The sequence below is a fragment of the Podarcis cretensis genome (assembly GCF_951804945.1).
Source record: "Podarcis cretensis genome assembly, chromosome: 9".
Lineage (NCBI taxonomy): Eukaryota > Metazoa > Chordata > Lepidosauria > Squamata > Lacertidae > Podarcis > Podarcis cretensis.
In genome coordinates this window covers 78,479,116-78,492,770 of record NC_137178.1, presented here as the reverse complement: position 1 = coordinate 78,492,770, position 13,655 = coordinate 78,479,116, and the positions used below count along the sequence as shown (strand labels likewise).

At 44.5% G+C, this 13,655-nt stretch overlaps 1 protein-coding gene across 2 annotated transcripts in view; it reads left to right on the top strand.

The window, feature by feature from the left end:
• FOXJ2 (forkhead box J2) overlaps positions 1-13,655 on the top strand; it is a 31,676-nt gene that overhangs the window by 11,139 nt on the left and 6,882 nt on the right. The window contains exons 2-8 of one of the 2 annotated variants that reach the window (XM_079991623.1): positions 4,739-5,094; positions 6,456-6,530; positions 7,312-7,380; positions 8,797-8,937; positions 9,208-9,403; positions 11,544-11,864; positions 13,507-13,608. In XM_079991623.1, the coding sequence (XP_079847749.1) occupies positions 4,762-5,094; positions 6,456-6,530; positions 7,312-7,380; positions 8,797-8,937; positions 9,208-9,403; positions 11,544-11,864; positions 13,507-13,608 (1,237 nt within the window). In that variant the 5' untranslated portion in view covers positions 4,739-4,761. Of the gene's footprint in view, positions 1-4,738; positions 5,095-6,455; positions 6,531-7,311; positions 7,381-8,796; positions 8,938-9,204; positions 9,404-11,543; positions 11,865-13,506; positions 13,609-13,655 lie in introns of both variants that reach the window. The other variant, XM_079991622.1, reaches the window with a different exon arrangement.

Genomic DNA, 13,655 nt, shown 5'->3' with positions numbered 1-13,655 from the left:
ACCTGAAACTGTTCTTAACCTGAAGTACCACTTTAGCTAATGGGGCCTCCTGCTGCCGCTGTGCCGCCGTCGCACGATTTCTGTTCTCATCCTGAAGCAAAGTTCTTAACCCGAGGTAATATTCCTGGGTTAGCAGAGTCTGTAACCTAAAGCGTATGTAACCTGAAGCGTATGTAACCCGCGGTACCACTGTACTACCATGATTTTGACTAATTCCATTTCATTTCCACACTGATAAGTGTGGAAGTGCCCAATATTAGAGGGACAAAAGGGTAAAAAATAGGAAATAATGTTTCAGTCTGTTCGCAGCCTCCAACTGTGCTGCAGTTCAAGCTGCCAGCCAGCCAGCCTTGTAGTGCTGTGAGAACTTTCAGAAGGAGGGGAGTTTTCAGGAACGGAATAGGAAAAGAGACAACATTTTTTTTCTTTCCCACTCTTTTAAAAATTTCCCCGCCTATTCTGGAAAGGGCTCAGGTTTGTGGCTGGTTGCCTTCCAGCCCTGAACCTGAGCAACTGATTCCACTATGGTGCATGCAGCAAGGTTTCTGGATAATGGGAAAGGACAAGAAAAATGTTGTTTCCTCTTTCCACTTCATTAATAATAATAATAATAATAATTAATAATAATAATTTATTATTTGTACCCCGCCCATCTGGCTGGGTTTCCCCAGCCACTCTGGGCGGCTTCCAACAAAGATGAAAAATACACTAAAATGTCACATATTAAAAACTTCCCTGAACAGGGCTGCCTTCAGATGTCTTCTGAATGTCAGGTAGATGTTTATCGCTTTGACATCTGGTGGGAGGGCGTTCCACAGGGCGGGCGCCACTACCGAGAAGGCCCTCTGCCTGGTTCCCTGTAACTTGGCCTCTCGCAGTGAGGGAACCGCCAGAAGGCCCTCGGAGCTGGACCTCAGTGTCCGGGCAGAACGATGGGGGTGGAGACGCTCCTTCAGGTATACTGGGCCGAGGCCGTTTAGGGCTTTAAAGGTCAGCACCAACACTTTGAATTGTGCTCGGAAACGTACTGGGAGCCAATGTAGGTCTTTCATTGGTAGGACAACCCCCTTCCTAACCATATATCCATTCGTTTCCAATTTTAAAAGTCCTTTACCCCATGTGATGCTTGTCCTTTACCCCATGTGTTCTCCCCTTCTCGCTTTTAAATTCACCTTGTTTAGATGCCATAGTTATTTTCCTTGTCAAATATTATATTTTTAGTATGTATATGTATTTGTAAAACTTGAAGAGATGACAAGCTACTGTATGACCCAATAACTATTAGAAAATGCAGTTAAGAAAGAAGATTTGGGATTAAGTTTATAGATAGTGGGTAAAATGTGTAGAGCTATTTGGTTAATTGACTCATTTACAAAATGTAATATTTTGTAAGGGTTTGTTTGTTTGATTTATTAGATTGCTTACCCACCTTTCACCATAAGGTCCCAGGGCAGGTTATAACAATAAAAAGCAAGTGTAACTTGATGTGTCTTGTTGAGAGATGAGTCTTGTTTTTATCATCCACCTGGAACAATGTGTTTCAAGGTAACGTTCAGTCTTATACCCAATTTTTCATGAACATGAGAAGAATTTTTTCTTTAAGAAGATAAAGCTATCTGGTACTTGGAACTTCTACACTGCTTGCTTTTTGAGCAATGCTTTTTAGAAAAACGCTTCAGAGTCGGGGTGGGCAGGAGGTAGATCAGGATATATCAATGGCTTCTTGAATGATGAGCAAGGATTTCTGACTCCCAATTTTTTAACTATAGCAACAACACAAGTTTTTCATCCCCCACACATTAGAATTTGAAAATCCCTGGTCTATAGTAACTCAGGTATAGTTTGTACTTTGTCCAGGTCATCCAAGTGTGTGGCCTGTCGGGTGGAGTAGGCAATTGACTCCCCTCAAAGCCATTATTTTGAATGGGCTCTGCCACCCCAGCTACTGTTTTGCACCTGGCTGGCTGTCCTGCTTATAACCTTAATGCTTTCATCACTGCATGTGAAAAGCTTCTCCAACCCTGTTGTGTGAATTCAGAGGCATGGCTTGCCATGGCAGGATGAGGCAAGGATGAAAGAATTTAGCAGAAGAGCAGGACAAGCAGAATACCACCTTCTACCAATCAGTGGCATTCACAGTGCAGGGAATCTGAGACTAGGGGCTGGATTCAGTTTTCACCCTAAGGTCACACATGTTAGTCACTGCACTCCACGATTTCTGGAGAGCAATAGCAAAATGGCACTTACATTGAAATGTGTTAGTTGTTTCATGCTGAAAGGTAGCGACATATTTATTTTTCCCCCCATTGCCTTTCTGAACCACACAAATTGCCTTGTGAACAGGGTTGTATATATGCTAAAATCCATGCAAATGTAGAAAAACCACAGAATGTGGTAGAGGGCAAAGGATTTGGTTCCCCTCAAATCTTGTCATGTGTATGTAATCTTATTTGTGGGTTAAGGGTTACCTCTTTCTTTGTTTGCAAGGGCTATCAATTGCTTTCTCTGCTCTTCCCTTTCAGTCCTTCCGAAACAGCTTCTCCGACTTAGAGGAAGAATACTGTAACATTGAAAGCTAAAACTGCTTCTAGATCCTGGAAAAGTCAAGAATGTCCTTGGCTTTTTTATGGGGAATTAGTAAGAGAAATAACCCTATTACAATAATTTGTTGGAAAGAGATTATATTTAGCTTAATGAGATAGCATTCCTGATATCAATAGGCTTGGATTGATATTTACCTGAATACCGTATGTTTTAAAATTGGCATTTGCCTCTGACAGGGGAATTAGGGGTGATGGACTTGAGCCCCACTAGACCATTTTAGAACTTGGCACCATTGAAATTATGATTTGGTAAATCATCATAAACCTTTTAATCCTATAGTAACTTACTTCAATGCTGATATGGCTCACGGGGTATACATAATGATTGGCCAGTGGTATTCATACATCATTGTACAGTGGTACCTTGGGTTACAGATGCTTCGGGTTACAGACTCCGCTAACCCAGAAATAGTACCTTGGGTTAAGAACTTTGCTTCAGGATGAGAACAGAAATCGCGCAGCGGGAGGCCCCATTAGCTAAAGTGGTGTTTCAGGTTAAGAACAGTTTCAGGTTAAGAATGGACCTCTGGAACAAATTAAGTACTTAACCTGAGGTACCACTGTACTGTCAAATTGACCAGTGTTTTCACTATATGTACCCCTAACACAGAGGCAGTAGCACCAGCCCACCATTCTAAGGTTGTTGTAAAGACTACTGATAAAACATATGTGAAATACTGTTAAAGGTTATGAGTGTGACAAGCGGGTCTAAGCTAGCAGATGCATACATGTTTGAGAGCGTAATGGAACAAGTACTGTTGAACACTTGTGTAAGTCCTTCAAGACCAGATAGGCTCATTTTGTGTTGTGAAAGTAGTGGTAGAATACATTGAGTGCATACATGTTTGGATTGGGGCAACTGTTCCCTGTCATCCTAGAATACCTGTTTTTTTTAAAAGAAACAACTAATTGTCATGTTCATTCTCTGATGGGTGTTTCCTAGCCTCAGCTGGACTTCTCACAAGAGAAATAACCTGCAAGGTAAACTAAACCTTCCGCTCCAGGTGGTCATTCAGCCACTACTTGTCTGCTTATTAATTAATCTGTTAGCTGAGCTTGTTAGCTGCCAGTCTTTTAAATGTATATGAAAGTTCTGTACTGGAGAGAAGTGTTGTTACAGAGCTATCCCTTTTCTTCCATCGAGGTGCCCTTCCCCCAAATTAGCTGGGTAATAGCACAGGTTGCAGAGTTGATCTCAGAATCTTTGGATGAGTGCTATCCCTGCCTCAAGCAGTAGATTTTATTTAACACTAAGGGCAAAAGAATGAGAGCCAGACAGATGCAGCTCATGAGGTAGAATCTAGCAGGCAATGCTCTTGTGTAGCTGCTGCTCATTTCATGGGACTTGTGCACTCAACATGGTGGCTTAACCTTTCAAGGCATATTTCACTCCTATCATGTCAGAAGCACTGTAATAAGAGTGGTGGGGGTATTTCCCCCCTTCTTTTTAATTGTAAAACAAAGCAGTCATGATATGCATCGGAACAAAACAATACTTACAGGCAGTGACCATTTTGCATGTCCAGTTGACGCATGGGTCCTTTTGGACCCAAAAGAGGGTGGAATGGGGGCAGTGGTTTAATGGGGTGGGGTGGGGTGGGCTTATGTGTTCTGCACTGATGCACGTGGGGGCCAGGAACGGAACCCCCATGTAAAATGGTTGCCGCCTGTATCCAGAACATCACTGAGAAATACAATTTAAATGTCCAAATATGGGCAAGTGACTATGATGCATTGTAACTAACCCACACAAACTTCTATGAGCTTACCTGTGCTCACCTGCATGTTGCAATAATTTGTGGTTCAACTTCTTTAGCACTTCCCTTTCTTGTTGCCTGGAGAGGAAGCTTACTCTCCATAGGTAAGGAAAAGAGTGACTTTTATACAAGCCTGTTCTAACTTCTCTTAAGTCTGGCTCAGAAAGTTGTCATCTTTGTTCCTGACCTATATACAGTAGTTCTTACACATAACCAAGCAAATGCAGTAATGTCTGTGGCTTTGGAAACTGAGCTATTGGTGATGCAGCTTTTGTTTGGCCGTACTGAGGTTTTTTTCCTTGTAGGAGGAAAAAAAAACATATAATGTGATCATATTTCAACAGCCCCATCTATCTGTATCTCTTTCTTTCTCCACAGTAGACACTTTTGCCTCCAGCATCATGGCCTCTGATCTGGAAAGCAGCCTCACTTCCATTGATTGGCTCCCACAGCTCACTCTGCGAGCCACTATTGAGAAATTAGGGGGTGCGTCCCAGTCAGGTCCCCCGGGGGCCGGTCGGAAGTGCTCTCCTGGCTCCCCCACTGACCCCAATGCCACCTTGAGCAAAGATGATGCCGCAGTCCACCAGGATGGGAAGCCGCGCTACAGCTATGCCACTCTGATCACTTATGCTATCAATTCATCCCCGGCCAAGAAGATGACCCTCAGTGAGATCTATCGCTGGATTTGTGACAACTTTCCCTACTATAAGAATGCTGGCATTGGGTGGAAGGTAAGTAGACTTGGGCATTCTCAGAAGTTCATTCATAGGAGCAGAAGTTCCAGCTTCTGCTCCTATGAAAATCCATTCCCATTTAACGTTATATTGTATGATCACGCCATGAATGTGCATGGTGTTTTACAGACTGAATGTAACACAAAAACAAATTTCCGCCTCAAGGTACTTACATTCTAAATTTTGACCAGAGGGGAGGTGAAACTTTCCCATATGAGTGTTTCAGTCTTCAGCTTCTCCATGCCTCTTCTATACGCTTGAAGTCCATTCTGTATCTTTAAAATAGATAGCATTGATTTCATTTATTAATTTCTTCCCATGAAACATCCTGAAGCAGTCAACAGTAAAAACATCAGCAATAAGTACATATATAAATAGAGTTTCTAGTTCAATGCAGATAAAGATGGTAATAATACTCTCCACTTAGGAGGTTTGGTGGAATATGAGCTACACATTCCTATTTCGAGTCAGAAGCTCTCTTCTGTGCCAGTGGTAGCCAGCCTTCTTGGGGCTTGTGCCACAGGCTAAATCAGAGCATGCGATTGGCCATAGCAAATATGCAGTCCCTGGCATTTCACCATGCTAGAGGTAGGTGGAGGTACACGCCATAACTACCACTGTGTGCTGCAGATTAGTCACATGTGTTTCATGCAGCCTTAATTCTTCCTGCAGAGTAAAGGAGATATTTAGCTTTTTGGGGTTCGGTGAGGCAGTCTGTGCTGTAGCTTTTGTCTGAGGAGCTGTGGTGGGGGACCTTTCTGCACTTTGCTCAGTTCCTTCATGGGGGACCTTCTAGAGGCCACTTGCCAGGGATGTGCAGGGCCAGAGGAAGAATTGGGCAGAGAAATGCACAGCAGGCTACTTTCTAGGAACACAAAATCTAAGGGTTTCTTCAGTCACATATGCCTCCATCTTCTGGGCCTACGGTTCCCCATCCCTGGAGTAGAACATTGGTTCTAAGAGAAGACCTTGCCTTTTCTCTGTTCAGGATTTCCCATTGTGTAGGTAAGAGATGCAAATCTGCATCCTGGTGGGGAGACTGGAACTGCTCTTTGGGGTTGGAAGCTTGGCTGCTGCTTCTCCAAAATACCACAGGTGGGATGACTTCCAGGACAGCTGTGGTAGTAGGTGGAAAGAGGCTGCTTAGCCCTCACTGTTCTTGCCTGCCACATCATTCCCATCCCACCCAGTAGTCCATCTCCTGCTCCCCCCTCTCGATGTGGCAAAACAACAACAACCACCATACCTGTGCCTGGGAACTCTGGCTGAGGGGAAAGCAGCAGTATTTGGGCTAGGGAGGTGATAAGGGCATGGGTGAGCAGCCTGCCTGTTAGCTATGTCATTTTTTCCCTCCCTAGAACTCCATTCGTCACAATCTGTCTCTGAATAAATGCTTTCGAAAAGTGCCTCGCCCTCGGGACGACCCTGGAAAGGTGAGAGGGATCAAGCTAGACATTTGACCATCATGGTGGGGAGGTGTTTTTTAAACCAATGTTGCATTGACTTCTAAACCCTCACTCCTGCTCTTGGCAGAAATTGGACTAATGTGAATGAACAGATTAAGTGAGGACATAAAATATGCAGGCAAGTTGAAAATTCTGCTCCTCCTACTCCAGGCTAGAGCAAAGGTTTGTGTAAAAGTATAGCATAGGTATTTACTGCTCTGCTGAAGAAGCAAGGAAAGAAAATTCAGGTTTTGTTCTTCTGTATCTCTCAGTAATAGTAATATTAATAGTAATAAGTAATAAACTCTACTGTGGATGAAATAGCTCTGACTTCTTCGGTGTGTGCACATTTGGGAAAGCTAAGAGAAAGCAGTGGGCCTTTGTATCCCAGACTGTAATATGCGTGTGCATGACCCCAGAACTATCCTGCAACAGGAGCAAAACATCACTTTTTAAAGATTTTACTGCATTTCTGCCCTGGTCATTCTTTTTCATACTTTTACATCAGAATTGCTGTTCTGGTCCAACCTGTTCTTCCCAAGAGTTTATTGGAGTATTGGGATTGTGACATCACAAAAAAGTATCAAGGATGATGTTGCAATGATGTTGCAATGTAAAGAAAGGACCTGTCTTGTGCTGCAAGAGTAATTGATAAGCTGTGGCAACCTGCATGCTCTTTTGTATTATGGGTTGCACTGCTGCTGTTGCTATTGCTGATATCAAGGGTTGGTTTTATACTCCTTTCACCAGTATATCTTATTCTTTGCAGGGTTCTTACTGGACCATAGATACCTGCCCTGATATTTCCCGGAAGAGGCGTCACCCACCAGATGACGATGTGAGTGTGGCTCCCCATTCCTACCCTCAAAATCCAAAGCATTTGTGAGATGATTAAGAGATCCACTTTTTCCAAAGGGCATGATCCTACATGGCACAGAAGTAATGCATTGGTCATAAAACTCAGGCTTCTGCGAGCCTTCACTTTCATGTTTTTTTAAAAGCAAGTTTGTAGCCTTTATGGGCTTGAAGCAATGTTTGTCAGTGCATGAGCAATGTCTGCTGAGATTTGGAAATAGAGAAGAATTGCATAAGCTTTGCAGCAGCCAAAGGAGGGAAAGGCTTCAGTGCCTTGCCCCCTTTGCCCTTTCTTCCTCAGCCTGCTCCATTATTAGCAGAATCAGAATTATTATTATTTAAATAGCAAAATACATAATAAATTATACACATGTGCTTAATTTAAATGACTTTAATTTTGTTCTTTTAAATTATTAACCTAATGATTAATAACTGTATTAGCTATATTGCTCCAAAAACAACATAGATTTATTAAATCATTCAGTAGGGCTGCAATGTTTTGCTTGCATTCTTGTGCACACATGCCTTGGAGTAAACCCCACTAAACAGAGTGAGACTGGCTCTAGAGTAAATATGCAATAATACATTAAATTAAAGGGTTAAATTAATTAATTAAAAAACTTAATCACCCAAAAAGATGCTGCAATTAATTGTACAGCAATTTAATTTTTATAAATATTATTTTTAGTACAAGTGCTTAAAAGAAGCATTCCATCTTTTTTGCGTTCAGTGGGTGTGGGGGATGCCTCTTCTAAGATGCCTGTTAAAAGGTAAAGGACGCTGGACAGTTAAGTCCATTCAAAGAAGACTATGGGGTGTGGCGCTCATCTCACTTTTCAGGTTGAGGGAGTGGTGTTTGCCTGCAGACAGCTTTCTGGGTCATCTGACCAGCACGACTAAACCTCTACTGGTGCATGGAGGACCGTGACGAGTGCCACAATGCACAGAAATGCCTATTACAACACATACACGCCTCATCTAAAAACAAAGAAAGTGCTTTGTGCTGTAGAAACACTGTTTTAACCCATATGCAGATTTAATTGATAGATCAGTTAATTAATCAATTAAAACTTATAACTAATCACATAAAATTTATTTAATTGGAAAGTTCATGTGTTTATTTCACAAGAGGTTTCTGAGGTTCGTTCAATAGTTATGTCTTGGCTGGCGATCTTAAATTGGCTCACCGCATGTGAGTCCATTGTTTAACCACTAGACATGGAGTTTTAATTTCCCTAGTGCTCTAGCACATTGCGTGGCAGGTGACGCTCCCCTTGACTGCCATACTTGCCCCTATCTAGTCCTATCATTTTTCTGTCAACTCTAGAGTGAGTTGTTTCTCTGCAGTTTTACTTCTCTGCCCATGTGTTTCTTATGCGCATATTTTCCATCTGTTCAGCTGTCCCAGGATTCCCCAGAGCAAGAGGCAAGCAAGAGCCCCCGGGGGCCTGTTTCTGTTGGGGCAGAATCATCGCTGTCCCCCGAATCTACCCAGCAGCTATCCTTGCAAAGCACACCGCCTATTGGCAATTACAGTCAGGTGAGTCGAGGATAAGAAGAGGGAGAAGCAGCGGAACAAGGCAGCTGCTGAGGGGGAGCTGGGAGGAGGGAGGAAGAAAATGGGAGAAGGCTATTGAAAAGCAAAAAAGGACATGGGTGATGAAGGGAAGGGGAAATGAGCTGCGGCACAGTGGCATGCCTTGGGTGTGGGCCAGAGCTAATAGCTCTGAAAATGGGGGAATTGTACATATACAATCCCTGGTTTCAAAAGGCTAGAATTCTATTTAATACACCTGTTTATCTTCAGCAGAGCACAGGGCCTGTGGATGTGGCAGCAACAGTGGCTGGCGGTCAGAGCCGTGAAGGTCCAGATGTGCCACCTCCACATTACAGTAACAGCAACGACTTGAAATTCTCCTATTCTGAGATCAACTTCCAGGACCTGAGCTGGTCCTTCCGAAATCTCTATAAATCCATGCTTGAGAAATCCTCCTCATCCCAGCATGGTGAGTAACAGTGCCAGGTATGATTGGGGGGTTGGGAGAGAGAGAGAGAGAGAGAGAGAGAGAGAGAGAGAGAGAGGGAGAGGGAGAGGGAGAGGGAGAGGGAGGGAGAGGTGTCTGCACCCCAGATAATCAACTTAGAATCATAGAATTGTAGACTTAAAAAAGGGACCCTTGGGAGTCATCTAGTCCAACCCCTTCAATGCAGGAATCTCAGCTAAAGCATCCATGACAGATGGCCATCCAACCTCTGCTTAAAAACTTCCAAGGAAGGAGAGCCCGCCACCTCCCAAGGGAGTCCCTTCCACTTCCAAACAGCTCTTACTGACAGAAAGTTCTTCCTGATGTTGAGGCTAGAATGAGGCCCCTGCACTTTAAGAGCCCTTCTCAACTGAAGAAGTTGGCCTGCTCTAGAGAAATCCTATGTCCCTTTTTCAATGAAACCTCCTTTTTTGTAGAATGCATACTGAATTAAAAATTGCTACAGAACTATATGCTCAATAATGGATTGAGTGTTTTTAGCTGACCTCTTGGGTTAGGGACATGCCTATGCTGTAGGGAAAGGGGAAAGATCAATAGCTAGAAATAGGTTGCAGAGAAAGATTACCGTAATTCCCTGTATAGGGAATTTTATGCCTTTTTTGCCCCAAAGTGGGGTGCAACCATTATGTGAAGCAATAATCTTATTACTAAATTTTATTATCACTAAGCTATCGCAGGAAGATGCAGGTCTTATCATATCATGTGCCTCACTCAAGGCAGCTATGCCCGTCTGCACACTTCACTTGCACCTATGGAAATGCAGTATAGTATACTGACATGTGCACTGAGAATGCTAAGCTTGTGGCTTGCAATGCACAATGTGCAAGAGAAAAATGTGTATCCATATCCCACTGGTGAATACATTGCTGCTCTGTTTAAGTGGCAGGACAAACAGAATTATACCATGCAATGAAAGGTAACCTGGCTTTTGGACTGAAAAAGCAGGGTGCGATGGTCATTTGGTGAAATATGGTACTTGTTTCCCAACTCCAGAGTAGGGTTGGGCGATCCACATTGTGGTGTATCACCAGCTAAACATTGTGGTTTGGCGGTGCTGAAACTAGCTGCAGTTGCCCCAGCCTGCGAGGCACTGGGTGAAACTGCCACAGCTGTCACCGCGGGAGCTGAGACACTTTCACCCTAGGGCCAGTGGCAGCTGGCCCCAGCCTGCTGCTCAGCTGAGGGGCAGGAAGGCTCCAGCTGAGCGAGCCCCATGACTCCCCAAGACAGAGTGAGCCCTGTGACGGAGCCTGACAGGACTCCGTTTGCAGGACTCCCTCTGCCTTCGCTGGTGTGGGGGGCGGGGCGGGTGAGCAGCCCCACTGCAGCTTGTTGCTCCCTTGGCGTGCTGGGTGCTGGTAGCAGAGGGTCTCTGGAAGCAGCAGTGTCACCCACAATATACCACTGAGTGAAGCCATCATTGCGGTCTGCCCCTCATAACAGTCCTGGGCGATATATCAATATATCGCCCAGGCCTACTCCAGAGTACTTTGCATTCTGTTAATCAGTTACAGCCACTGGGGGGCAGCATCTCGTGAAGCTAATCTTGTCTTTTGTGTTATTCGCGTAGAAAAGGGGTGAAAAATTCTGGACCTAAGCTGCTGTTTAGTGAACATTGCTAGAAATGTGGTCACTGAAGTGCTAATGGCTTGTTTTATAATATTTGGGGTACTCTCCTCATTTCTAGGAAAGGTATAGAACTGATGTTTCTGCTACCTTTGTGTATTTTAATGCAGGAGTGGTTAACCTCAGTTCAAGGGCGTGATTTGCCCCTCCCGTGCACACAGTTTTTTCTGGCTGTCCAAGACCTTGCCAATGTTGGCAGCCGCAGCAAAATGGTGAGATAGGGATTAAAAAACGTGGGGTGGGCAGAGCCCAGTTCCCAGATAGAGGTGTTCACTGCCCCCTCTGCCAGTCATCAGAAGGAGAGCCATAATATGCCTGTGTGTGTCTTGTGTGTGTATGCATAAGTGCATGTACCTGATAAGAGAGTGGGTGGTCATAGTGACCCCTGGAGGGCTGGGCACAGGTGAATGTGGCCCTCCAGGCTAAAAAGGGCCCGCCACCCATTTTAATACTTTCCTCTTAATCCTCCCTTCAGATTTCTCTTCCCTCCTGGGTGACATGCAGCCCTCCAACCACAATTACTATATGTACCACCAGCAGCAGGTGCCCTCCTCGGTGGGAGCTGCACCCCCCCTCCACACTCCAACCTCAGAAGGCTGTCCATCCCAGGGTGGCAAGCAGCAAGGAGGTGACAGCTATGGCCCCCCACCTGTGATGTCCATTCACCCCTCTTCAATGCAGCATGGAGGATATCACCAGCATCAGCACCACCACCCGCACTCCCATTCACAGCAGCAGCAGCAACAACAACAGCAGCAGCAGCAATCACAAGCTTCCATGAATAATGCTAGCTTTGGTGAGTTACAGAGTGGGCAAACTGACAGAAATATTCATTGAATGAAGGACAGATGGACTAGGCAAGGCTGAAAGTTTGGAGTTGAGGAGCTTTTGGCACGTTCCTTCTGAGCAAATCATGAAGGGCCACATCACAGTTTACATTTTTAGCAGTGCACCAAAGATAGTCAAGTGTGAATGTGGAAAAACACACTTGTGCAGGCCTGCATTGTGCAGGAAGTCAGAACTGACTGCAGCTCTCTTGATTGTACCCTGCACTGGGCCTTGGGTTTACTCCAGGGTCCAACACTATCACTGTAGGCTCAGGTGGTTTTGACTAGGAGTGCCTATATCTAGCTGAGGCTAGCTCACCAGCTCCAGTCCCTTTTGGACAGAGATGATACAGTCACAGTACACAGTAAATTATGGACTGGATTGTTGCAATTCACTCTCCATAGGGCTGCCCTTGAATACAACTCGAAAACTTCAATTGATCCAAATGCAGCTGGGGTTCCATTTAGAACTCCAATATAATCCCTGTTTTAAAACAGCTGCATTGGTTGCCAGATAGTTTCTGGGTTCAATTCAGGGTGCTTACATTAGCGTTTAAAGCCCTTAACAACATGAGCCCCAAATTTCTGAAACTATCTTCTTCCCTTCAGATCCTCTCAGGTGTTAAGATAAGCAGTGGGGCCTTCTTGCTAGTTCCACTGCCCTCAGAAGTTTGGGGTGGTGGGGTGGCAGCCCAGAAGAAAAATTCCCTGGATTTGGAAAATCTAACTCACTACAGCAGTTGCTAATCTCCTTTTCCTGAGCAAGGTTCTGTAGCTAGTGGTTGCAGACCATATCCAGGCACTTTTGGAAGAAACTGATTTTCCAGATCCATTTCAGTTGGGGTTTAGGCACAGAAACGGCTTTGGAAACGTGTCCCTGTTAATTCTTCTTGACCTCTCAATGGCTTTCGATACCATCAACCATGGTATCCTGGAGCAACTGTCCGAACTAGGGGTGGGTGGCACCGCTTTGCGGGGGTTCCAGTCCTACTTGGATGGTCATTCCCAGAGGGTGTTGCTTGGGGAATGTTTTTCAGCCCTGTGGAACCTTCAATGTGGGGTCCTGCATGGCTCACTCCTATCCCCCATGTTGTTTAACATCTACATGAAACCGCTGGGTGGGGTTATCCACAGGTTTGGAGTACCTTGTCAGCAGTATGCTGATGACACTGGGCTCTATTTCTCCTTTACATTCGAACGTGAGGCAGTGGAAGTGCTGGACCAGTGTCTTGCCTTGATAATGGACAGGATGGGAGGCAACAAACTGAAACTCAATCCAGATAAGACTGAGGCACTGTTAGTGGGTGGTTCCCTAGACTAGATGGCTTTAAATTTTGCTTTTAGTTGCTGGGTGTTTGTGTTTATATCTATTATTTTATTAGCTTCAATTTTTGTAAGCCATTATTGATGATAAAAGGAGCTTGGAAAGCTTTGAATGAATTAATGAATAAAACAGGGAGTGGCTGGGTACAGAGAAGAGTTACGTTGTCATGAGGAGGTAGGTTGTTCAGTTCAGGATTTTAGAGATAAATGTATTAGGCATGTATTTGGTGTCTAATATAAGGTATGGGGGTACACCCTGTTGACTATTTTGTGCCCCCCATTTTTCAGCATTTCCCCCTGAGTGGTGCTCCAACATAGATTCCCTAAAAGAAAGTTTCAAGATGGTGAATCGGCTGAACTGGTCTAGCATTGAGCACTCCCAGTTCTCAGGTGGGTCATGTTATGTTATTTCCTTACACCCTTCACTCTGGTAGAGG